Source organism: Parasteatoda tepidariorum, chromosome 9, assembly GCF_043381705.1.
Source record: "Parasteatoda tepidariorum isolate YZ-2023 chromosome 9, CAS_Ptep_4.0, whole genome shotgun sequence".
In the NCBI taxonomy this organism is placed as follows: Eukaryota; Metazoa; Arthropoda; class Arachnida; order Araneae; family Theridiidae; genus Parasteatoda; species Parasteatoda tepidariorum.
The window spans coordinates 28,947,393-28,974,520 of record NC_092212.1 but is presented as its reverse complement, the minus strand read 5'-3'; the positions used below and the strand labels follow the sequence as shown (position 1 = coordinate 28,974,520).

The following is a 27,128-nucleotide window of genomic DNA, read 5'->3' as shown; positions in this document are numbered from 1 at the left end:
CAAGCTGCTCAATTTCATAATGTAATAACATTTGTGTAATAAGCAAAGAGCTTGAAACATTCATAAAAGCAACTCCATTGCCTGCTTACCTCATTGCTCAACCAAAACTGTTCTAAAATTCCAGATGAATGGGATAGGGGCCGCTTCGCGGCCCAGGTGCCCAATAAAATCAAAACACTAGGACTAGGACTAGTTCACAAGTAGCAGAGCCTTACACCAACTTTAACCATCTGATTGTGTTATGTAAACATGTTAATAATTTATTAAATATGCCTATAGATTAAACGCAGATTTAATCTGACCACCGCCTCTGCAATTCACCGTCATTATTCCAGGGGCATAATCACCGATGAAAGTGTGAAGTGTCAGCTTCGCGGACAGGTACACTGTAATAGAACTCAGTTCCAGTGCACAAGCAGTGACGCCAACTGCAGACGTGCCAACTTTTAATCCCTTCCATTATCATTTTTCCCAGTGGTATTAAAATGGAATTAAAACTTCAATTTTAAGCAAACAAATACGTTGTATTTGAAAACAATTAAGTTGACAACCATGATGCTGGATATTGGGGTTATCTCGGCGTTTGGCGCGAAGCGCCACTAACCGATTCATCGATTCTGTTTTGTTGTATTCTGGGAGGTCCTATATATCTTTGAAGTTGTAGTATGTTTGACATCCATGATAGTAACACATATTAATATATAAGCTTAATTTTTGTAAGAATAGCGGTGATCAAAATCATTTAAAAATTAAATTAATAAAAGAAAAAAAAAGTATATATTTGCTACCACTTTAAATATGAAAATAAAATCGCCCGCAAAGTGCGGGAGAGTTGGCAGATATGCAACTGCTCTCAACACGCCAAAATGAATAAAAAAACGGTAAATAACTACAATGCAAATATTTGACTACTTTAGCTTGCTTGCATGACCTAATTTTGTAATAAGTGAGGAATAATATAAGCCTACGAATTATTTAGAAATATTGGTGGATAAAAATCTTATGAATTGAATTTTTTAAACCAAGAATCACAATTGATAAACTACCACAAAAATATATTTGCTGTCCGGAACAAGTTGGCATCTCTGTGCACAAGTTATGCTGGACCTTTTAAAAATAAAGCAAAATTAGTCAAATATTTGCAAATTTTACTTTGTCGTTGTTTGCCGTTTTTTTAAAAATTATTTTGGCTTGTCCGGAGCAGTTGGCATCTCTGTAACTGTATGAAAATTCATTCCCACTGGACCTCTAAACTTTATAGTGGTAGCTTAAAAATGATATTATTACTAGCATCAACTTAAAATCTTTACAGCAATTAAATATTTCTGATACCCATGAGAATTTTGTATTGAAAGAAAAGTTGTAACTATTATAACTTGAACGGATTTAATATTTGTTTTTATTCAGTTCATATAGTCGTTATTATTAATATCTGTATGTTTTAATCAGCTTATCTAAAGATCACTCGTAAAGCTGGTATCTTGACAACTGTATCCTCATTTGACTATGAATATGCCACTTCCCATGAGTGGAACATCAGTTGCGAAGTGAAAAGTGGTACAGAAAGAGGCACTTTTATGGCTTTACTTCAAATTATGGTTATAGATGTGGATGACAATGCGCCGTACGTTCAAAACAGCACCAGTCTTTTCCAAGAAATTGATGTATCACAAGTTATTCCAGTGAGTTGATTTTTATATCTTAATTATTATTTTTTTTTTCACAATTGAACTACGATTATAGACAGATCTTTCTTTTGCGTCTTCTTTTTTTTCTTTCAAAGATTTTGTGTTGTTGCTTTTTGATGCTAATGTTTCTTGAAACTGTGCAATTTTTTTCTTTAAGAAGACAAAGGCATTTCTTACTCAATAGCTTTTATGAGTCACTGCTCCCATTTTAAGCTTGTTAAATTTTCCTTGCGAACACTGAGATGCGTCGAATCGAAATGATTTTCACAAATTCACAGGTTTCTGAACATAATTTTTTTAAAATATTATTTATAAATATTATTATCTATATATACATATTTCTCTGACACGGCGACAAAAAAAAGACTCATTACAACTCCCCAAATGGTAGCGCTAGAAAATCGACCGATGATTGCCACTAAAAATGTCACATGCCAAATCTAGCTGAGGTGGCTCAACATATATCCCTTTTAAAAACGGAAACTGAAATAACCTTAAGCTAGGCAGAAGTGAGTAGTCTTTGTCGATAGATCTCTATTTAGTCGAAAGCGCTTTTTTCACGAATTTATATATTACGAATTTATTTGACGATTTTTTATTTCTATCACGAATTTATTTGTTTTATTATTGTTATTAGTTATTCATTGAAAAATGAGTCTCTTTGTACCTGNTTTGTTTTTTGTGTTTGATTACTATATAATATATGAAATAACGAAAATTTATTTAATGATTATAAAATGAATTTTATCATAGAAAAGACTACAACTATGCGAACTGATATTAATTAATAATTAGGTAAGTCAATGATTACGGCTCTTAACACCTCCGCTGTGCAATTTTTAAAAAAAAGATAGAAGAATAACACTGGGGACCAAATATTTTGTTGCATTTATACCAGTGCTCCTTCTTACCAAATTCGGATAGGAGGATTTCCAATCTGAAATTATTATTATTATTTTTTTGATCGGGAACAAGACTTGCAAACAAAATGTGTAGTAAAGGATTAAATAGTTTTAAAATCGTTCTTAAGTTCTATAAAACACACGTATGGTGTGGCAACAATTAGCGTTAAAAATGCTCGAACTAAGCCTGATATACTTCAGATATTAATATATTTATTTGTTTTTTAATTAGTTGACAAAGTCAATTTCTACATTTAGAGTAAAAATGTCTAAAATAAAATGAAAAAAAAATTTTTTTTATACGGCTTTGTGTGACATAAACTTTAATATATATATATATATAAATTTGTTTCAGGGAAAGCCATTACCTCTTCAACTGACTGTTCTTGATCCAGACACAGCATCAGTGAACGATATTACAGTGCAATTAAATGATCCTCTACAATTGTTCTCCCTCAAAGATCCGGTTGTATTTCATGGTGTAAACAAGACCAATATGCTGATTAATACAGGTAAAGAGAGAGTTGCAGAAATGCCTGCTTTCTCCACTTTGTGGAGGCATTTCTTAGTGTCAATTACGTAATATTTCATCACTCGTTAAGTTAAGTGGATTTAGAAGAATTTTTTTCTCTACAACCTATAAGCTTTGTAAACATACATTTCAAATGTTACTTAAATCTTATCATTTTGAGACGGAACCTTTAACCCTTTGCCGAGCTGCGAATTTCGGTTGAAAATTTTGGTCGGGAAACAATGCAGCAGCGATGACCTCTCGCAGTGTATTCCTATTGGAGAAACATATTTTATCTCGCTGTTTAAAGAATAATAGTAGCTGAAAACTGGTGAATTTTCAGTTACAAGCTGGGGTGCCACAAACGACTAAAAATGTAGGAAGTGGCAAATTCTTATTTAATTTTTTATATATTTAATTATTCAGTTGTAAATACCACATTGTAAATTATTTAGGGTTCCGTAATAGAAAAAAAATTGGAACCTCTGGGCTAAAATGTAAAAAACAAATATTTCACTGTCCTTAGAAAGGTTTCATGATAGCAAAAAAAAGAGAATAACTCAAACCATTTAGTATAATTGTAGTTTCGTTATCTTCTGGTACTGCGGTGGGTCCGGGATATAACATTCCCCTTCCAATGAGGTTGAACAGAGTTCGAATCTCAGCAGTGGCACTTTGATACGAATTCTTCTCCCTGTTCACACCGACCACATTGCTGACATAAAAATATGCTCTGTGGTGGACGGATCATGAGCTAGAATTCCATTGCCGTCGGGTTAACAGTTTGAGGTTTGCGTAATTTTCCACTCTATGAAACACAAGTGCTTGTTAATTCCACCGAAAAATCCTCCACGAAAGGCTAGTTTGTTCCAATTCCAGATTATGGAATTCCCTTGTCTTCTGAGTCGGAATTAAAATTACTAGGCGACGGAGTAGAACATTGATAATCGTAAACTCAAAATTTTGGGCCAACTGTTCAACGCTGATTTTAAAATAAAAAATAAAATAAATGTAGATCTATGTGAAAACAAACTCTATCCTGCTAATCCGATAAGCTTGATTGTATAACCTTGAAAAATGACATTTCTTCTAGCACTGCAGTAAATTTGCAACCACTATTACACTCTTCTAAGGTTTTGTTCATGATAGAGAAAAATTATAAAATATTTTAAAAGTTTTTAATTGCAGAAAAAAGATATTAGACTATTGAATTAAATTTTTCTCCGGTTTTATAATTCGAACAATAGATTTAATGTTCTATGCGCCGAAAAAGAATTATCAATCTTAGTAAATTTTGATTAAATAAATGAATTATCACTTACTAATATTTAATTTTATTCTTGGAGCGACACCAAATATTTTAATTACAATTAATTATTACGAAATCAGATACAAAAGCATTTTTCCTCCGAATAAACATATATACCACGAAAATTGTTTTCTTAACAAGTAGAAAAATTTTCATAATAAATTGCAAGAGATGTAGTACGTATATTTTAATTAAAATTTTACTTTCACTAAAGTAGTCTATATAAATGTCTTTTAAAATTTGTTAAATTAAATTTTGCTATCTGCAAATACTTACATTTCCCAACCTATCAGATTTTTGAAGATAGAGTGATATAGTTTTGAAAGTTTGGATAAAAATAAATAAAAGATTTACTAAGAAAATATTCAAACCCTTAAAAGTGCTCACTAATTTTCTGAATTTATTTTTCTTATTGACTTGACATAACTTCTTTAAAACTTCTTAAGCTTCTCTTCATTGCATGGAAGTGAAAAATTATTTTTTTGTCTTGTTTGTCTGCTTAATAAAATTATTTTTTTATATTTTTTAATAGCTCTTGTGCCCAAAGCCAAGTTTCACTTTCCCGAAATTTCTTACAATGTGACAGTGACTTTTAATGATACACATCTCATCACGAAAAACGAAGTAAGTTAGAGAATTGAGCATTTGATTTATATAAATTCAAAATTTCGGTTCCATGTTGACCTCCGCTTTTACGTAATCACATAATTACTGTTCCACGTTAATTGCCCTCTTTACGAACTCAGATAATTATTTTTCGACGTTGACCTTCGCTTTTACAAACTCGTTTGATTACTGTTCCACGTTGATTACCGTCTTTACGAACTCACCTAATTATTGTTCCACATTCATTGCCATCTTTACGAACTCAGATATTTACTATTCCACCTTGACCTCCTTTTTTACGAACTCGCATAATTACTGTTCCCTATTGACCTGTGCTTTTACGAACTCAGAATAGTTATTATTCTTATTGACATTCGTTTTTACAAACTCACATAATTACTGTTCCACGTTGATTGCCGTCTTTACGAACTCAGATAATTAATGTTTCTTGTTGATTACCATCCCTACAAACTCAGCTAGTTAATATTCTACTAGTGATCTTCGCTTTTACGAACTCGCATAATTACTGTTCCCTGTTGATCCCCGTCTTTACGAATTCATAGAATTGCTGTTTAAGGTTGACCTTCGCTTTTACGAACTCTTAGAATTAAAATTCGCTGTCATTACGAGCCCCCACTATCATTGTTCCCGTTGACTTCCGTTATTACAAACTCACAAAATTACTGTTCCACGTTGACCTCTACTTTCATGAACTCACAGATTTACTTTGCCACTTTGACCTTTGCCTTATCGAACTAATTGATTGTCGGTATCACCATAATCTCCACTTTTACGAATTCATTTATTTGTGAGTATCTATTAAAAAATATCATGAAATTGATTAATGCATAAAATGTCTTAGTTCTCTCTCACAATTACGTGTTTTCAAAATAGTAATAACTTATGCTATTTTGAGTCAATATATGAGGTAGCCAATTGCTGTAAGATTCTTTTAATCCTAAGATTTTGTTTAATAATCGGAAAATTAAGTCAATTTCGAAATAGGAGAAAATGCACTCAAGTTAGATAAAACAGGATTCACGCTTCGGGGGACGGATGCGAAATATTTAAGAAGTTTCCGGTTTATCACACCGCAATACATAACTTTGTATGTACAGACAAAAAAAGAAAAAGCAGACCACTCTAATAACTTTTGAGCGGTTACTCGGATTTTCCCTCTGTAAAGTGTAATATTTTACTTTTTACTTTGAGCAAAACCCTAATTTTTTTTAAAGAAAGTTTAAAATTATTTTATAACCTAATTTAAATTTCAAGACTCTTGTGAACAGCGTACATATAACTAACAGTATTGTTATGTATTTAAATATAATTTGCTTTTATTCAAATAATTATTCAGTTATAATTTAAATAAATGATTTAGTTGCCTTGATGACAATTTGAAATGAAAAATTTAAATTATTAAAAAAGTATAAGCAAATGAAGTTAATTTGAATGTTGCCAATTGTAAGGAACTATACCTATCACTGAATGAAAAATAAAACTATGTGTTTTAAATTTAAAAGAAGGACAAACTTATCTGGTTTTTTTTGTTTTTTTAAAATTTTATTTGTTTTATTTTTTTATTTATATTTTGTGTCAGTAATCATTAAAGAAAATTATATTAGTAGTGATTACTTAAATATATACTTTTAGATAGAATTTTTTCCCCCAAACTAATACCCGATTTTAGTTGTATAATTATTAATTAATTTGGAGAAAAAAAAGAATTCTAAATAAATAATACTAAAAATTCTAACTAAATAATTATAAGTTATTATGAATATCGGTGATCTGTACAAAAAAATCTTTCCATCACTATACTGTAAAAAAGGGTTTCTCAAAATCGAGCTAAACAGTGTCAAAATAGCTCCTAAACCAATTATGGTCAAATTTGAAAAACCCTTATATTTCAAATTAAAACAGCATATACTCATTTTTGAGTAAAATGCATAGTCTCAAAAGTGATATGAAGGGAGAAATGTGTGTTCGTTGGCTGAGGGCAGGATTCGAATCAAGAACCTTCGGGTTCGTAGTAGGCTGCTCTAACTACCCTTACAATCCTGCCCAGGGAGAGTAAGAAAGCTTTATTTATTGCATTCGCTAAAATGTTTTTAAAATATAGTGAAGCAAAAAAATTGAAGTTAAAATTTCTGATTTCTGGACTAAGCTATTGGTATCGTATTTTCATATAAAATAATCGTAACAAAACATTTCATAACAAAGCACTCTATCAACCCAAATTCTTTATGGAAAAAAATCTTGACTATTTTTATCTAATTTATTTTTAGGACTCTTATATTGAGTTTCACGTACAGATAACTAACAAAACAATATATCCACCTAGTACTGTACTTGAACCCAAAAGTTTAGAAGTGGTTGCCAGCATATTTCGACATTCCTCTCAACACGCTAGAGTAAGTAATTTAATGATAGTAGTTTGAAAATATCTATTCAATGCAAATGTTGAAACATGGCTCATTTTTCGTTGTGTAAAATATGACATATTCAAAATTCCTAAACTGTAACAGAGAAAGGATTGTAAAATTGCATGCATTAGCTCATTATACAAAATCAAAGGCATACATGAAAAACATACTTTTACATGAAAATATGTGTTTCTTCTATATTTTTTATTGTAAATAACAAATCTATGTTTACTTTTTGTCTACCACGCACCATTTTACTAAAAATTCACATTTCAGCTCGATAATCTTACGCATTTTTACAGCTGACAAGTGCAACTTAACAGGCAAAGGAAATCAGGGACAGTGAGACCGTCGCCAACTTGGCTACCACTTTGAAACTGGTTACTACTTTGGAACCAAATGCTGAAAAGCAGCACATTTGCTGTTACGTAAATTGGTACTTACAACTCATGATTCCTAAACTGTAACGAAAATGAGTTCTAAAACTTTTATACATTAGCTCACTATACAACATGAAAATGTCTTGAAAATATGGATTTCTTGTATGTGCTTTGAACAAAAATTATAAATCTGTTGTTACTTTTTGCCTGCCACGTACCATTCTCCCTCAAAAAAAGCAGTTCTAACTTTAAACAGCTCACAGACTGTCGTTAGCTTACCCTAGTCAAAATTCTTGATGGTTCCATCAAAACATTTTGATGGTTTCAGTGAGATTCATAATGGTCCGACATCATTTGATGGTAACCATCCGAAAATTCACCAGAGTGACTTTTCTCCTACAAAAACGGTTCTAAATAGACCATTTCTGCTTTGATACATGAAGCAAGCACTTTTTCTTTATGCAGAATCGCTTAGTTTTATCTAAATGGAAGAAATAACATTCAAATATGCTGTATAGTGTTACGTTTTTATATGTTTAATTAGGGTAAGAAAACAATTTTTCAAAAACGTGAGTATCAAATAGTTCTGAATTAAATTTCCTTCGTTAAAGAATTATATTAGGTTATTTATTGGAGACTCGGTGAGTTTTATGTGTTTAATGTGTGAGTTTTATGTGTTACGTTTTTATGTGTTTAATTAGGGTAAGAAAACAATTTTTNAAGCACTCTATCAACCCAAATTCTTTATGGAAAAAAATCTTGACTATTTTTATCTAATTTATTTTTAGGACTCTTATATTGAGTTTCACGTACAGATAACTAACAAAACAATATATCCACCTAGTACTGTACTTGAACCCAAAAGTTTAGAAGTGGTTGCCAGCATATTTCGACATTCCTCACAACACGCTAGAGTAAGTAATTTAATTATAGTAGTTTGAAAATATCTATTCAATGCAAATGCTGAAACACAGCTCATTTTTCGTTGTGTAAAAAATGACAAATTCAAAATTCCTAAAAGGTTTGTAAAATTACACGCATTTGCTCATTATGCAAAATCAAAGGCAAACATAAAAAAACATACTTTTACACGAAAATATGTGTTTCTTTTATATTTTTTATTGTAAATAACAAATCTATGTTTACTTTTTGTCTACCACGCACCATTTTACTAAAAATTAACATTTTAGCTCGATAACTTTACGCATTTCTACAGCTGACAAGAACAACTTAGCATTCAAAGGAAATCATTGACGGTTAGACCGTCGCCAACTTGGCTACCACTTTGAAACTTGGTTACTACTTACTGCTTTGGAACCAAATGCTGAAAAGCAGTACATCTGCTGTGACGTAAATTGGTACTTGCAACTCAAGATTCCCAAACTGTAACGAAAATAAGTTCTAAAACTTTTAAAGATTAGCTCACTATACAACATGAAAAATGTCTTGAAAATATGGAATTCTTGTATGTGCTTTGAACAAAAATTACAAATCTGTCGTTATTGCTTGCCATGCACTATTCTCCTTTAAAAAAATCCGTTCTAACTTTTAACAGCACACAGACCGTCGTTCACTTACCCAAGTCAAAATTCTTGATGGTTCCATCAAAACATTTTGATGGTTTATGTTGGTTTCAGTGAGATTCATAATGGTCCGACATCATTTGATGGTCACCATCATCCAACATTTTCCATTACGCGTTCATAGTTTTTGATATGCCAACAAACTTCCATCATTCCATGATGGCAAATGTTTCTTTAATACTATGATGTTTAACCATCAAGAGAAGTTTGATTTTCATGGACCATCAATCCATGATGGTCCGTGGTGGTTCCAACTATGAATTTCCATGATGGTTTAATGGTAATTCTTTCTAATTCTCAGGAATAGACCATTAAAGCGATTTTTTTTTGTGTTGGCCCATATAAAATCAGTCCGAATTCCTACATTGGAGTGATGGTAGTTCATTATAGTAATTGGTGATCGATAGCATAGCTCCCTGACATCTCTAAAAATTGTTCAAACAAAAGCATAAAATCATCAGTATCAATAATCAATACAGATGTATTAACTAACTTGAGACTATATGTACTCATAACTTTATTAATCCTTATAATGGTGCACGTTAAATCTGTCGGGGTCACAAAATCCTCCAAGTTTTCTTAACAAATCAATACCTCTGACGGTACTAAATTGGAGTTTGATAGTTCGCTATTTCAAGTAAAAATTATGATCTGTGGATAAATAAATGGATGTATCAATGAGTTTGTTCTTCAAAACCGGCTGTGATGTGTGTGTGTCTAAAATCGTATTATTTCCCATAGATGGCGTCTCTAAAAGACAAGAAACGCATCCTTTGTCTTAAATTCGCCTGGTTTCCCAAGCGAGGGCAAGTGGCAATCGAAACAACAACAATCCTTATAACTTGATTGATTATAAAATCATTTTCTAACAACAAAGTTTATAGTAGAATGCCATGTAACTTTAAAAAGCGTTAGTATGCAGTAATTTAACAAAAACTTTGATACATTTTTTGTTACAATTAATTATTAATAATCTTTTGTTTAATTGCTAAATGATGTCTCGTAATTTTTTAAACATCGCAAATTAAACAAGATCGGAAAAAGATACATTCATCAAACATTAAGACTCTGTATCTAAATATTAACAAACATGGAGTTGATACACTTTATAAATAGACCATCATAAAGTCAATTACTCTGGGAAACAATTTTTTATCTGTTGCATGAGATTTTTGAACACATCATAGAAACTTCTGAATCGCTTATTTCAAATCTAGAGGTTTTTTTTCAATTTAAAATACATCTAAGTATCCCCACTTTTCTGTTACGTAAGGAGTAGTATGACGCAGGCGATATTACATGCGATGCGTTACGTTAAGTTCATATGTTTTTTTCTTTATCCTGAGTGTTATTTTCAAGAAACAGACAAATGTATACTGCATATACAGGAACCTGTAAACCTATTCGTTCTTTGTAAATTTGTACTGTACGCCAAAAAAAAAAAAAAAAAAAAAANAAAAAAAAAAAAAAAAAAAAAAAACGATCACTCTGAATATCTTTTGGTCTATTGATCGGATTTTCACGTTCATGAACTCCTTCAAGGGGGTCATCTTAAATGCTAATTAAATACAGCAAACGATATTTTAAGTTACGAAATCAAACACAAAATTGTACTTTCTCTGAATAAACATACCTTTTTTTTAAGCGGATTTGGATTTGTGATAACCAAAATATAGGGGTTAACCGCATTCTGAGAAATATGGTCCTCATAGTTTGACCAGGAGCATGGGTGAAACCGAAACGGCAAAGTGGAAAGGCTTGTAGTAAAACCTTTTCATGTATAGCTAGTTCTTGGGAGGAGTTTACTTATTCTTTTTTTAAATTATTCAACAATATCCACTTTATCATGGAAAAGAAAATTTATATATATGCTAAAATTATTAAAAAAATCTTGATAGTTACAGATATTTTATTTTTTTCGAAAAATGCTGGAAGGAAATGTTTTACGTAAAAGTTTTTTCTCTTCTCCGTCTTGCCATATAAGGGCTTTCACCCATGGCTAGGAGAGCAATCCAAAGTTTGGATCCTTAATATTATGCGTAATTTTTGCGTATTAAGCCACTTCTAGAGAACTTTTTAAGTGAATTGAAAAAATTTTGCACATAATTATAAAATTCGTTTTTTCAAAGATAATTTCATGCAAAAATTATTTTGATAAATATTTATTATTTTATTTGATTATGGTTGAAAAAATTTTGAGTAGTAAGGTATACAATTTTTTACATAATTTTAAAATATGCAATTTTACTTATCAAATGAAAAATTTGAGCAAAATTAGTTGAAAAGTTCCGGAGAAATCGAATTTAAAATAAGTCGTGTATTTAAAATTAATTTCTCAGGAGCTATTCAATCGATTTCACTTAATTTTTTTCATTTTGCCATACATAATTTAAAATTATGTTAGAAATTGTATACCTTACAATTCAAACTTTTTTCGATAATACCTTTAACCCCTTGGGGACGGGTGATTCAGAAAAGCATTCGTACAAAATCAGAATGTAATTAAATAAAAAACGGTAACTTAAATGTAGTCGTTGCTAATTTGACAGACTTACTTTGCTTTTACTTTAATTATTGCTAGTTTAATCATATATATAATCAATGTTAATTCAAAGTATAACTAAATAGTTTTATTTTGAACAAAGTAATGGTGAATTAAATAAATCAAAAAATTATAACTCCGCCCACAAGTAAACAGCTAAAGAATTACTTTGATTACCAGTTTTATCTTTTTACCCTGGTCGATATGGTTTTATACTGGCACGTATTTGTGACAGTCGGCGCGAAAGGGTTAATATTAAAAAATAATAAATATTAATCATATTTCTAATTTTCATTAAACGAATTTCATAATTGTGCATCAAACAGTTTTCAATTCACTTAAAAAGTTCTCTAGATATGGAGAAATAGTATTTAATACGCAAAAAGCAAAATTAACATTAATGGGTCCAAACTTTGGATTGCTCTCTTGACCAAACTATGAGGTCTATATTTCTCAGATTGCGGCTATCCCTTATATTTTTGGGGTCAGAAATCTGAATCCTTCGAAAATAAGGTATGTTTATTCAAAGAAAGTACGTCTTTGTGTCTCATTTCGTAACTTAAAATATCGTCTGCACTAATTAATTTACATATTTGAGGTCACCCCCTTGAACCATTAGGATTGAGTGAACGTGAAGATCCGATGATGAAAATCAAAAGTTTTTCAGGGTGGTTCGTTTTTTTCTTTTTTTTTTCTTTTTTGGATGCACTGTTTAATGAAACAAAAATTAGAACTAAGTTGAAAAGTACCATTTTGAAAAAAAATTCTGTAGCTTTCAGAACAAAACTTTCAGTACTGAATAATACTAAATAACGTAAGATTAATTATTTGCCAATAAATGCAACTAAAAATTTGTTCCCCAAAGTTATTAATTTATGTGTGTCATCAGATAGTGCAACCAATGGAAGTACATCCCCACGATGGATATTTCTTTCGACTTCTTGGTGAACCCAGCCATGGACTGCCTTCACCTAGAATATTTGGTGTTACTCCTGCTACAGGAATAATATACTTGAAGGATGAAGTGACCCTATCCAGAAACTCTGTCAATCTTTATAAGCTTGAGCTTACCTGGAGAAGTCGCGAGGCTGCGGACAGACAATGCAACGTCTTGATAAGGGTCGTGGATACGGGTAAATGTTCCTTTTTATTTGAAAAAAATTCTTTGTGTTAACTGAGCTTACATTGCAATGCAAAGTGCTCATCGCTCTGCGAAAGAAAGTATAGTTTAGCAGACACTTAATCTAACTCTTGCAAAGATTTAGGTATATCAACCGACGTCTTGTAATGTATGCATTAAAATAAATCCATAAGAATCCATCATGCCTTGTTGGCCCATCATAAAAATCTATCATGCCATGATGGGAATGCTACGTTGGCCCATTAGAGAAATCCATCATGCCAATGCTATGCTGACCCATCATAAAAAATCCATCATGCCATGATGGGAATGCTATGCTGACCCATCATAAAAATCCATCATGTCATGATGGGAATGCTATGTTGGCCCATCTTAAAAATCCATCATGCCATGATGGGAATGCTATGTTGGCCCATTAGAAAAATCCATAATGACATGATGGGAATGCTATGTTGGCCCAACTTGAAAAGGTGCCAATTCCTACCTTGGGAAGTTGGGAAGGTTTGATGGTCCCATCAAGCTGTATGATGGTTTTTGATGGGAATCCAAGTTGGTAACCATCATATTTATGTTGGTCCATCAATGGAAAACCATCTTGATTTTTGTCTTAGGTAATTGAGTTCTTGGGTTAGGTAAATAAGAGGATCTTTGCTCTTCGCTTTAATCCTCTGAGCTGTAAGGGGAAGTTCGGTAGAAGATGATAAGTTGAGTTGATTTAATATAATAGGAAAGAATGGCATTTTATATGAACTTTTGACGTATTGCTGCTTAGTGGTAAGTAAATTAATTTTGAATCAAATTTACTAACTAAGCATTATGCATTAAGACATAAATTTTGCTACCATAAACCCATGCCATTGCCTACAATACAAATATTGTCCACCAATAGGGGGGCGTTGGCATTTTTGTTTACTCACTGTTCAACACTAGAAAGACGGAAAATTAGTATGAACCTGTATTGCCCAAAAGCAGTCAAAATGACTGAATTGTGAATGGGTAAATAAATTTGTTTAAGATTAATTTTCAACATTTTTTATATTATTTACAGTTATATAACAAGTTATTAGTAAATATATTAACAATAAAAAAATTATATGTTGTACAAAAAGTCACAAAATTCTAAGAAATTGTGTCATTATATAGATCATTGTTTTTCTAATTGAAATAAAAAGCTGTCAAAATTAGGCAATCTAGTGTTAATAATACCTAATGCCTAAATGTGTGGTTTTTAGAAGAAAAATGGCTTTTTCTAAAAAATGAATTATTCACTTGCTACCGAGAATGTGTAATTTTATGTTTCGGTTATGGACCCTTTCATCTCCTAAATAATTATCTTTTATTTTACTTTATTATGGCAATCAAATATAAAAGGGTAATTTCATACAAAATGGAAAGTAACAAAGAGGAGAAAATATTTCATAGCTTTTCTGTTAATGTATTGAGTAATTTTTTTTCTTCTTATTATTGACTTTTTTTAATAAAGTCAGCATTTATTATTTTCTATTTTATCTCTATATGCTGGAGAACATATATAAAATTTCCTCTTGTAATATTGTTTTATTTTGAAAAATTTAGCAGCTTTCATATCTTTATTGATAAGCGCTTATTATTTCACATAATATCTCAAATTTTCGTACAATTAAATGGAATTTCATACATATTATTGTATTATTTGCTTAGTTGACAAAATCATTTTAAGCTAAATTTACTAAACCACGCATCTATTGCTAAAAAAAAATTCTCACACAGAGCTGTAAGTTTCCATCTCTATATTTACGGATAACCCCTAAAAGTCTATTTTAAGTATATCATTTCTTAAAAATATTAACTTATTATTTTTTCTGATACAGTAGAGAAACCACCACTTTTTAATTTTCAATTAATGCAAAATAATAGAACTTTAAAATAAACTTTTTAGAGTACGTGTAAATAAAAAAGCTTCAATAATGATTCATTTTTAAACATTTCATAAGTCTGCAAATTGTATTTTCAAGTTATTGTACCAAACTTCAACTAATCGCTTGTTTCTTTTCCTTTTTTTTTTGTGTTTAGGGGACCCACGGAGCATCTGCGGTATGTATAGAAAAGATGGAGCTTTTCACATTTTATTCTTTGTACTCCTTATAACTATTTAACCTAATTATTTTTCTATATTTAATACTTCTTATATTTCTTCTTACGTGCATATCATACTTATTTATAGGGATTTTATTTTATTTTGTAACTGTCGTTGAACAGTCGACCCGATTTAGGATTTATGACTGCCAATGTTCAACTCCATAATTTTGTAATTTTGAACCCAATCCAGAAGATAAAGGAACTCCTTAATCTAGTATTGATAGAAATTTGCCTTCGTGGAGGACTTTTTAACGAAATTAACCATCATTTACATAAAATGGAAAACCTCCCATGGTTAGCCTAGTAGAAAGGGGATTCTAACCCATGATGCAGCTACCACTAAGTATATTTTGCGTCAGCACTGTAGTCGGTGCGAGCTGGGTGTGTAATTCGTATCGACCAGCCATCGCTGGAATTTAAACCCGATTCACCTCTTTGGGAGGCGAGTGCTCTATTCAATGCAAGCCAACCCGGTTCTATTTAAAGGAATTGAACAAAATTACGGAAATACTTTTGCACTAACTCCTTGTAAAAAAATTTTCTTCTAGCAAAATATTTTGTTGGAAGATTTTACATGTAAGAACTGTTGGCACAATTTAAAAGATCGCTCTTGAAGCTTTTACAAATGGTGTCCTTTTTTTCCCATGCAAAACTTATATCGACCAAAATAGGTGTATGAAGTTAGAAGCTTTTTTTCAATTTCACAATAATTAAAAAATTCCTTCGTTCATAAATATTGCAAACCTATAGAGTGACTTCGAAGCTGCTGGTATTAACCTCTTTGGAACGGGTGAGTCATAATCGCAACTGTACAGTGTCAAGATTGAAAAAAAAAATTAAAAAGTCGTAGCTTAAACGTGGGCATGGTTTGTTTAACTTACTTTTGCTTTCACTTTAATTCTAACATATTTAATCAATTTAATTTTAAATTGTAACTGTATTTTTTATTATTAGCTAAGTAGTGGTGAATTAAATAAATTAAATGATTATTACCCTACCCATAAATAAACTGCTAAACAAATAGTTTAGCTGCCACTTTTATCTTTTTTACCCTGATTGTCTCAATCTTGAGAATGCATATATAACTCGTCTTCTTCGAAAAGTTTGAAACTTAAAAAAATCTCCTCCCCTCAGTTTGGATTGATTTGAATTTCTATGAGATAAAAAGGATATCATTTCTAAAAGCTCCGAGCACGATCTTTTAAATTGTACCAATAGTTTTACCTAGTAAAATCTTCCGAAAAACATTTGCTGTTTAAAGAAAAATTATTTACACGAAATTTATGTGTGTTTTCAGAATTTTTTTTAACACATTGCTGACCGGCAATTCTTTTGAAAATTACCCCATGTGCCCGGCTATTGTTTTGAAAGCGGACGTGGAAGTAAAACAATATACAAAAACTTGCCGTATGATAAAAAGTAACACAATCACCTATATAAAGTACAGCAAAGAACCCGTTATCCGGAAATCAGAAAACCAAAAAACCAGAACGAAATTCGATAAATTCTTCCGCCATTTTTTTAAAAAATGTTTTTTTTCCTCATAAGATTTTAGGATTTTTCTTTCTTTTTTGAAAGATGTTTACCTTACCATCATTTTGGAAATAATCATTAGAGTATTCCTTCATCGTTTTTTCTTCTTTTTAAGATTATTTCCGAAATTTTTTTTTTTTTGTTGTTGGGTTTAACAATAAAAAAACGGCTTTTTGTATCGATTCAGAAAACCGGAAAAATCAGTTTTCCGGAATAGTGGTGCTCCCGATCGTTCCGGATAATCGGATTCCTACTATATAACAATCACCTATGTCATACCTGCCAACTCTTCCGCATTTTCCGGAAGATTTCATTTTCATATTTAAAGTGTTAGTAAATATATACTATTTTTTCTTTTATAATTTTAATTTTTAAATGATTTTGATCACCACTATTCTTACAAAAATTAAGCACATATATCAATATGCGTTACCATACCTGACGCCCGGTGGCTGAGCGGTAGCGCTTCGCGCTGTCGTGCCACAGGTCCTTGGTTCGATCCTTGGGCCGGGCAAGGCCGACTTAGCCTTTCATCCCTTCAGTGGGTCGATAAAATGAGTACCAAGCATGCTTGGGAACTAACACTGGGGGTTCAGTACCAAGCATGCTTGGGAACTAACACTGGGGGTTCGGCTGACCACCTGACCGGAACATATGTACCTGCACCCCAGAGCCCATGGTCAAGAAAACTGAGATGGGCACAGTCGGCCTTGGCCCTCTTAATGGGCTGTCGCGCCACTGAGTTTTTTAGTTAGTTACCATACCTGGCAACTTTTAATCCCTTCCATTATCATTTTTCCCAGTGGTATTAAAATGGAATTAAAACTTAAACTTTAAGCAAACAAATATGCTGCATTTGAAAAAATTTAAATTGACTACCATGGTAGTACCGCATATTAATATATGTGCTTAATTTCTGAAAGAAAAGTGGTGATCAAAATCATTTAAAAATTAAGTTTATAGAAGAAAAATGGTATATATTTACTACCACTTTAAATATGAAAATAAAATCTTGCGGAAAATCCGGAAGAGTTGGCAGGTATGCGTTATTATCATGGTTGTCAACTTAAGTTATCTCAAATACAACGTATTTGTTTTCTTAAAATTGAAGTTTTAATACCACTGGGAAAAATTATTATGGAAAGGATTAAAAGTTGGCAGGTATGCTATGTGTAACCCTACAACAACAAGTTTTGCAAATATATGTGGTTTCGTAAAGTTATAATAAATTGGTAGAGAATTAAATAGTAAAACTTGAAAAGTAAGGAAAATTACGCCCACTTTTTAAAATAGTCACCACCAGACACTGCTAACGAAAACACGAGTTAACTCGTGACCGGTCAGCAATGTGTTAACCTTGTATGAATTATCGCAACCGAAAAGTTCTGCCCGCTAAAGTACACGCCTCATTTTACAATAATGCGAAAGTTTTTTTTATAAACGAAAAAGGTAGAGTATTTACCCTTTAATTCAATGGTAATGTTGTAGCTTAAAGAGAAGCATTTATAGCCAAAAAAAAAAGCATGAGCATACATGTTCAAACTTGTAACGAATGTATCCGACAGTACTAAGCATGAAAATGGTACTAATAGAAAATGGTGCAACGGAAAAAGTCTATTTTATTATTATTGTTGCTGTTGTAGTTTTGACCAAAGAATATAATGTTGCTTTAAATAGTACAAGAGCCATGCGGGAAGATAACCAAAATAAATATGCTGAGCTCGTCTTTCACTCCTTAGCTTCTTCTAAATAGAAGTGAATTTCTGTCGGCAATCTTAATGGTTCGAGGACCTCACTTTAAATATGTTAATTAATCGGAAGAGATGATATTTTAAGATGCGTAATAAAGCACAAATCTCTGAATAAGCATATTTATTTTTGAACGTATCTAAATTCGTTTCCTTCAAGATATGGCGGTAGCAATCTGGAAAATATAGTTCCAATAGTTTTGGCAGGAGAGAAGCTCGGCATTTTTTGAGCAGCAGCTACCCTCCACCCGTTAGAACACAAAGCATAAAGAAAATAATGGAAAATAAGTAAAGGTGGAAAACGACACTAGATAAATAGCGGTAGCCGAGAGTAGAACAGTAAACCTAAAGTAACCAACTGAAAATAGAAAATAAATGGAGGTTGAAAATAAAACTTGAAAAACCGCAGAGGTCAAAAGAGGCGAATCAGAGCAAGATACTTTTCCAGGTATTTTCGAAAGGTGGCGAGGAACTTATGCCGTTGACAAGGAATCCGCATTTATATAAAAGAAACAAATTTCATCAGCTTTATTTATTTTCCATTTTTCCCTCGACAACTATTCTGCTTCAAATCTCTTACTTTCCTCATTCACGTTTGGTGAGCCTTGAGAATGGGTACCCAATTTTGAGTGCTCGTAGCATGTCGTCTTTTTCCACTTCGATGTTTTTTAAGCAAGCTTTTATTTTATCAAATGTATCTTTACGCTTCAGTTAATTGGGATAATTCTTTTAAAATGTTTAATTTCTTTTCAAGGAGTAGAACCTGGCCATCATTTTCAGTCTTGTTCTTCGCATGGAACTGCCGAGAACTGCACCTCCAGTTGCGGCAGAGGATCCGTAGATGGATATTGCAAATGGCGTCCACATTCAGCTCCTAGTCTTGTTAGTTCCTATGCTACATGCTCCCCGCATTTGAAAACTTGCCCGGATGGTTTTTGTGACGAGCTAGAACGCTTGGATCCCCTACTGTGTCCTCAAGACTGTGCTGGTATTATCTGTCTGGATGTATATCTGATTTTATTTTAAATTAATAATTCTAATATTTCTTTTTTATTAACTAAATATTATTTACTCTTTGATACAGAGGGAACACCGATGTTCCTTTTATATATTTTTATCTGGCACTCTAATTAAAAGCAAAATTATATTTTGGTAAATTTTAATTATAAAAAAAAGTGTAATAGTTACTAAAATATCTATTGGATTATATTTGTGCTAAAATAAAAATTCACTTTGGAAAACGTCTGCAGGAAATTCTTTGGAAACATTACAAAACTAATTTGAGATTTAAAATCTCCACGCTCGAATTAGATCAAGTGCCGTCAGATGGGGTGACTTTGTGCAACGAGCGATGACTTTGTGCAAACTGTATTTTGTCAATTACTAGCATTATAATAATTAAAAACAAAACGTTATGCATGATTTGTTATCTCGATAAGACTTTTAAAGCATAACCTACCTTCCTTGCCAGTATAACTAGAACTTCCTCAATCGAGCAGACTTTCCAGCCACCGATTTTACGACGTTAAAAAATTTGAAACTGTTTGTAACTTGAGCTCACAATTTTCCAAGAACTATGATGTTTACATTGCCAGTTCTAGGTATACCATTAGTTCGTTATGTTGACAACTCAAATCAGTTGATACCGAGCTTGAAAAAATACCCCTAGATAGCACGACGCAAAAATTGAAAAAATGACAGTTTGCACAAAGTTACCCCTCGTTGCACAAAGCCACCCCATCTGACGATACCGGTATAAATGCAACAGACAATTTCTTCCCCTATTGCACTTTTATAAAAGTGAATTTAATTTTTAAAGCACAGAGCAAATCATTGATGAACTTTTTATTTTGAACATAGCTCTAATTTCTCGTTTAAGAAAATATTATAGCTTGATATGAGCAATAAAAATATGAATATAGCTAAGAATGTGTAGAGAAGTTAATAGACATTGCTTTAAAGGAGTGTTTCAAAATGAGCATAGTTCAAAATGTGTATTTAAGAAATGGACATAACAAATTATTCGTTTTTCAAACTTTTGTTTCATAGCTGTTGTATTTAAAACTAGGTTTACGGACGTTTCTTATATACCTATCTCTACGAACGCGCGTCAATTTGACGCATGAACGAATACATATAACAGCACTTAACAGAGATGCCAACTTGCTCCGGACAGCAAATATATATTTTTTAAAGTGGTAGTTTATCAATTGTGATTCTTGGTTTAATAAATTCAATTCAGTAGATTTTTATCCCCCACTATTTCTAAATAATTCGTAGGCTTATATAATTCACCACTTTTTATTTGCAAAATTTACTTAGTTATTTAACGTTTTTGTAAACATGTTGACGCGTCCGGAGCAGTTGGCATCTCTGCGCTTAGAAAGCATTGTAATTATATACAAAAAAAATTTTAAATATGAGATATATGTTTATGAAATATTCTTGTATTCTATTTTTCAATACTCGAACTAAGCACCTGAAACATTCAAAATCTGACATTCTGCGTTTGTTCTTTCTGTTTTTGCTTATCGGCAACAGTTGTATATCGCTTGTTTAATTTGAGATATCGGATAACGGATCGAAGTATCGCTTTTGAAGAAAATAGACTTCAATGTATATTTACCTCGATCAATGGATAAAAGTCATTACAAGAGATAAAATAAAAATACAAACGGGTTTTGTAATTTTCCTTATAAAATTCGTAATGCTTCAAAATGACGCGTCCCGTAAACCTAGTGTTAACGATTTTACAAGAATTGATTAGTGAATAATTATTACTCGTAGTAATTAGCTAAGCAAATTAAAAACTAAGCAAATCTTCATGTGTCAAATTTGTAATGTAGATATTAACATGGAAAAAGCTCACTATGTGCTATGTCCGGTTTTATTAAAGCTTATTTCAAGCTACAATTATTTCCTTAAATAAGAATTTTGCGCTACTCCTCTTTTTTCAAAAAACGAACGTATCAAGTTGCGTTAATTTTTGTAAACGCAATTCTTGAGCTCTATTGATTTTTTTAAACTTGCGTTTTAAGCAATGCCCAGTGTTCGTTGCTTTTAAAACATTTACCATAAGCTAAAAGCTCACCTAAATTAAAAGCGCACAAACGATATACGTTAACAGTAAAAATAACCATGCAAAGTTTAGCGAAATGTTCTAGTTCCCTTCTGTAGTACTACTATTTTATTTTATTATTATTTTTATTATTTGTCAATGTGTTTAGAAAACATCCGCGGCGAAGCTGTTCGTGGCTCATCAGGAAGAGGTATTGGGAAGTCTGCGGCACCCTGCACTTGCTCCGGACCTAACTCCTGTATTTGTCTACGCCCATATCCAATCAAGAGGAAGCACAAACCCTCATTCAAGGAAGAATTAAAAACGTCCAATGAAACGCACATTAAGTCATACCCCATTGGAAATCAAGACGGTAAATTTCAATTCTTACTACTTCTTTTTTAAAAGTTTTTATCAAGAGTGTGAGATACTGATACGTCATCAATACATCCTGCCTGCTCCATACCTGCCAACTCTTCCGGATTTTCCGGAAGATTTTGTTTTCATATTTAAAGTGGTAGTAAATATATACAATTTTTTCTTTTATAACCTTAATTTTTAAATGATTTTGATCACCACTATTCTTACAAAAATTAAGCACATATATTAATATGCGTTACTATCATGGTTGTCAACTTAAGTTTGCTCATATACAACGTATTTGTTTGCTTAAAATTGAAGTTTTACCACTGGGAAAAATTATAATGGAAAGGATTAAAAGTTGGCAGGTATGCTGCTCCATTTCCAGGGTCAGAAAGAACTTCAACGAGTCTTAAACATATTAGAAAAAGCTTACGAAAACGGAACAAATAACGATATTTGAAACATTAGTGATCACCACTATATATCTTTTTAAAAATTATATAAATTTATTCAAACGTATGCATTTATAAGGAATCATTAAGCAAAAAATCACATCAAGAGAATGCTAGATAAACTAATACACAACGCATTTTAACAATTTGGTTCAAAACTAAACTGTTACATTTTGCAACGTTTACACTTCGAAAGACAATTTGTGTAGCTGAGCCCAAGCCTCCACACGGTTTTTTTATAGGCAGTTTGATCAGACCACTATGAAGTTAATCCAGTTTTTGAAGGAGTCATTTAACACCATGGGCATACCCTCCAACTTATGAGGATTTTGAAAATAATTCTTTCTAGTGGTAGCGAACCAAAGTAGAAATTTTTAAAGCAAATGGATCTCTCATAAAACTTTTATCAGAACTTAAGAATCTAGCCATATGGCCTGCACTTTTATAAGTAATAGTGGACAAGTTACGCTAAAATTAATTTTTCTAAAATATTAAGACATTAATTTTGCTACCGTCTGAAAAGAAGATTTCTGAAACTACGGAAATTCCGTAGCAGTTGGAGGGTATGCATGGGTGAAAGCCCTTATATAGCAAGACGGAAAAGAGAAAAACCTGGTACGTAAAACATTTCATTCCAGCATTTTTTTCGAAAAAAATGAAATATCTGTAACTATCAAGATTTCTTTTATAATTCTGGCATATATATAAAACTGCTTCTTTTCCAAGATAAAGCAGATATTGTTGAAAAATTTAAAAAAAGAATAAGTAAACTCCTCCCCAAAACTAGCTATAACTGAAATGGTTTTACTACCAGCCTTTCCTCTTTTCCGTCTCGCTTTCACCCCTGTTTAACACGTTCACGCCGGGGTGACCCACCGGTGGGTCACACTAGATTGTCTCATCGGGCGGCGCACTGGAGTAAAAACTGGTAACAAATAAATCTCATTTTTTTTTCCAGGAATAATAAAAATCCATAACTACCAATTGTTTTTAACGGATGCAATTTGTATATTGAATTGCTTTTTCGCCGTGATAAATTTCTTTACAGTGAATTGTTATTGTTGAGAATTGGATTAACTCCTCCCGAATATTATCTAATATTGAAATAGTTCTTCTACCAGTATTTTCTCTTTTCTGTCCCGCTTTCAAGCGCAACACCCGGCGTGAACGTGTTGATAAAAATCTAGTTAAAATAAGAAAGTGGTAGCAAATATATAGCTACAAATTCGTTTAATTTATTAACCCGTTTTGTCCCGAATTTATATATTGAAATGGTACAAAAAGTGATTTTATAGGAAAAGTGGTATAATATATTATCGAAATTAATTGGTTTTTCTACTGTTAGGGTATTCAAAAAGTCTTTGATAGATCTAAAAGTACTTGCTCCTTATAATTCTAGATCTAATCAGAAATAACTAAATCATTGTGGTATCTGAGAATCTTTTAATTCACCCAGATAAATGAAAATACTGAAAAAAGTTTCTCACCACAATGAATGTCTCTGAAAAAAAGGAACTGTCCTAAATATATGACGCTGGGCGTTAATCGGTTAATATGATTAGTTAATCTTATTTACTTGTCAACCACTACAGATTCTCAGAAATATATGGGTGATTCTTTGGAAATATGACAATTCGGAGCTAAAAATTTCTTCAAATTTAAAGTCTTCAAAATAATCTAAATTTTTTTTGTGTACTTCTTTAGTTACATTTATTAATATCTTACAGACAGCAGTGTAGTTTATTGACGTTTGCTCAAGAAAAAAAATAAACTAGAAATTCACCAAAACTTGAATGCTAGGAAAATGACATTTTAGCTTAGAAGCTTAAAAAACAGTCATTTTAAGTTAATAATAAGTAACTCAACTTAAGCCATTATGTTAGATGGACTATCAATTGCTTAAATTAATTCTTTTTATCCACTGTAGAAAGAATCCAAAAAAAATTGTTGCTGATATGTACAGAATAAAATTTTGTATAATAATCAATCATTAAATAAATAAATAACTTTGATTACACTCAAGCATATTACAATTATACATAAACTTGGTATTAGGTTAATATTTGCTTTCCCCCTTTGCAATATACAGTTTAAAAAGTTTTCTGGTGACACGTCAATGTCCTGGCATTCATGAGCCAGGATAATGACAAATTTGCTATTTTATAGCATTTAACTTTAACATTTTGGCCTAAGACGTTTACATTCCGTAGAAAACAACAGGATTTCTTGAAATAACTCAGATAAATTAGGTTTTTAGGTTAGGTTAGGTAGTAAAAAGTTTATGTTAATGATTTAAAGAAGACAGGAAAATGACAACATAAAAACCTACTCACCTTGAAAAAATTTTTGAAATAGATTTTGAACCAGAAATTTGGTTCTTTATTCATGGCATGTTCAGATAGGATGGTATCTAATCAATCTATTAACATAAAATATTGATTGCTGGCTCTATCTATTTTGGTTATAAATCACTAACTAAAAGTAGCCAGTAAAATGACAGATTTTCATGTGACAAACAAATTAGTGACAGAAAAATTTTTTTCAAATGAATTTTTAGTAAATAATACCCTCTGCGTTTCTTCTAGAAATGCTTACAACGGTTGAGGTTAAAAAAAATTGATATTGAAAAATTTATGCGAAGTTTTAAGGCAAGTTATTATTGGAAATATTGTTTGTGACATGCCAGAAACATGACATTTTGATATTCAATTAAATTTTTTAGCTATACAAAACGGTCAATGCTAGTGCAAAGTCATTTTAGAATGCTAACAGAAATGCTATTTATTAATTTTCTTTAAAACAAAGTTCCTTTAGTAGTGTATTATATCTTGGAGCGAGGGACTGTGGATTGTCATATTTCGTGAGAATCACCCATGTATGATAAATTTCTCTTTATTACTTTTAAAATAGAAATTGAGTTCATGCGCTCAACTGGTTCACTTTTTAAATAGTCAGCGCAGACTACTTTCAAAATACAGTGTGGAGGTTTTCTGGTGTAAGAGGTGATGACTGACCGGGACTTAATTATTGCTCCACTCACTTAACCAATTGTTTTTCAGAGAATTCTGCTACATATTTTTTTAATATTCTATGCTTAAATTTTTTTATTGCGATATCTCTGTTGAGATCCTATACTCTTTGTGAATAGACGTTGAAAGGCATACCTGACAATTTTTAATCATTATGGGGGTGATTTTCCCCAATGGTAGTAAAAGTAAAATTGAATTACAATAATAGGCAGAAATATGTTCTTTTTATGACTAAAAAGTTCAAGCACTCAGCCATCTGATGAATTGAACTAAATTTATTACTTGGGCAACTCGTGCCGCTTTCGTCCTTTTCCCCATTCATCATGAAAATACAAGTAATATGCAAAAAAAAATTGGTCATTTTAAAAAGAAAGAAAAAGTAGAAAAGAGGCGGGGCAGTTATCGCCATACAATATTACATATATAGTAATAAATAATAAAAAGTGTTCTTGATCTTTAAAGTTTCTAATGAATACAAGTTATTTGAGGAATGTCTCTATGTCCATTATATATCATGTAGTTGCCTAGGAGGAGAAATAGGGATTATAGTGTGATATATAGAAGTGATGTATAGAAGTGAGGGACAGATGTTAGTTACATATTTTGGAGCTTAGAAAAGGAGGCGTCACTGCAGTAGAAAGCAGCTATGGGTCTCTTAGAGATGTCTTCTCTCAGATTTTCTAAGAGAAAAATTTCATTGCAGTTAACAGCCTCTCACTTGGATGCCTTAACAAAAAATTTTGAATTTAATTTGGCAATATATATTGATCGATCGAATCAATATTTTAATTTCTTTTATTGAGGTCTTCATTAATTTCTTTGTTACGAACAAACCATTGAGCCTTGTTGAATTTCCGTAGAATTTTGCTTTCAATCCGAATTTGGCATGAGTTTAATGACACCATTTATTAAAGCTTCAAGCATGATCTTTCAAATTGTGCCAATAATTTTGCTATATAAAATCTTCCAAAACAATTTTCTGTCCAAAAGAAAGATTGTTTACATAGAGTTAGTATAGAAGTATTCACATTATTTTATCCTGCACCAGTAGAAATTTCACTACATTGTTTCATTCTTTATTCTAGATTGGACAGACTGTGGAACTGGGTGCAAATCTATGATTGTCATAGTTTCCCTTATAGTGAGCGGACTTATAGCCTTTGCTGGATTTCTATTGTATCGTCGTATCATGAATAAATCAAAGGCAGATGGTTACCCAACTATCACAACGCCTCTTAATCCTTTGGCTCAGTCCAACGAGTTTCATGTGCAAGATTCTCACCCACTTATGAGGACAAGGGTACTGACATAAATATATGTTTTATTATATAATTTTAGCGTATAAATTGGTTAGAACTATTAAACCCCCTTCAGTAAGAGTTTTTAGATATTTAAACTATAGGTTTCTTTTCCTTTGCACATAGTATGCTATTAGGGAACGAGAACAACATTGGCTGATATGCCCGAGCAATATTAAGAGCCCAATCGCTCATGTATTTTTTATGCTTACTTAACTTGTTGTTAAATACCTATCTGCAAACAACACTATCAATTTGGTGCAAAAATATGATCTTTAAAATAGTGCAATTGTACAACCATATCACAGTATTCCTTCAAAGCACTTTCTGTCGATTTATTTCATGGCCTCCTAAAAATATAATAATAGTTTATTTATTCTCATTCACTGACAAGGTAACATTTTGCGGTGTTTAAGAGAAATTTCTTTTCGTGATATTCGG

General features: G+C 31.7%; 1 protein-coding gene across 1 annotated transcript in view; it reads left to right on the top strand.

Annotated features, from left to right (window-relative positions):
• The window catches only part of LOC107447239 (proto-oncogene tyrosine-protein kinase receptor Ret), a 62,161-nt gene that overhangs the window by 12,300 nt on the left and 22,733 nt on the right, over positions 1-27,128 (top strand). The window contains exons 4-12 of the mRNA XM_071185780.1: positions 1,450-1,682; positions 2,946-3,102; positions 4,943-5,034; positions 7,305-7,430; positions 12,837-13,080; positions 15,141-15,161; positions 19,242-19,475; positions 21,715-21,918; positions 26,475-26,689. Coding sequence (XP_071041881.1) covers positions 1,450-1,682; positions 2,946-3,102; positions 4,943-5,034; positions 7,305-7,430; positions 12,837-13,080; positions 15,141-15,161; positions 19,242-19,475; positions 21,715-21,918; positions 26,475-26,689 — 1,526 coding nt within the window. The remainder of the gene's footprint in view (positions 1-1,449; positions 1,683-2,945; positions 3,103-4,942; positions 5,035-7,304; positions 7,431-12,836; positions 13,081-15,140; positions 15,162-19,241; positions 19,476-21,714; positions 21,919-26,474; positions 26,690-27,128) is intronic.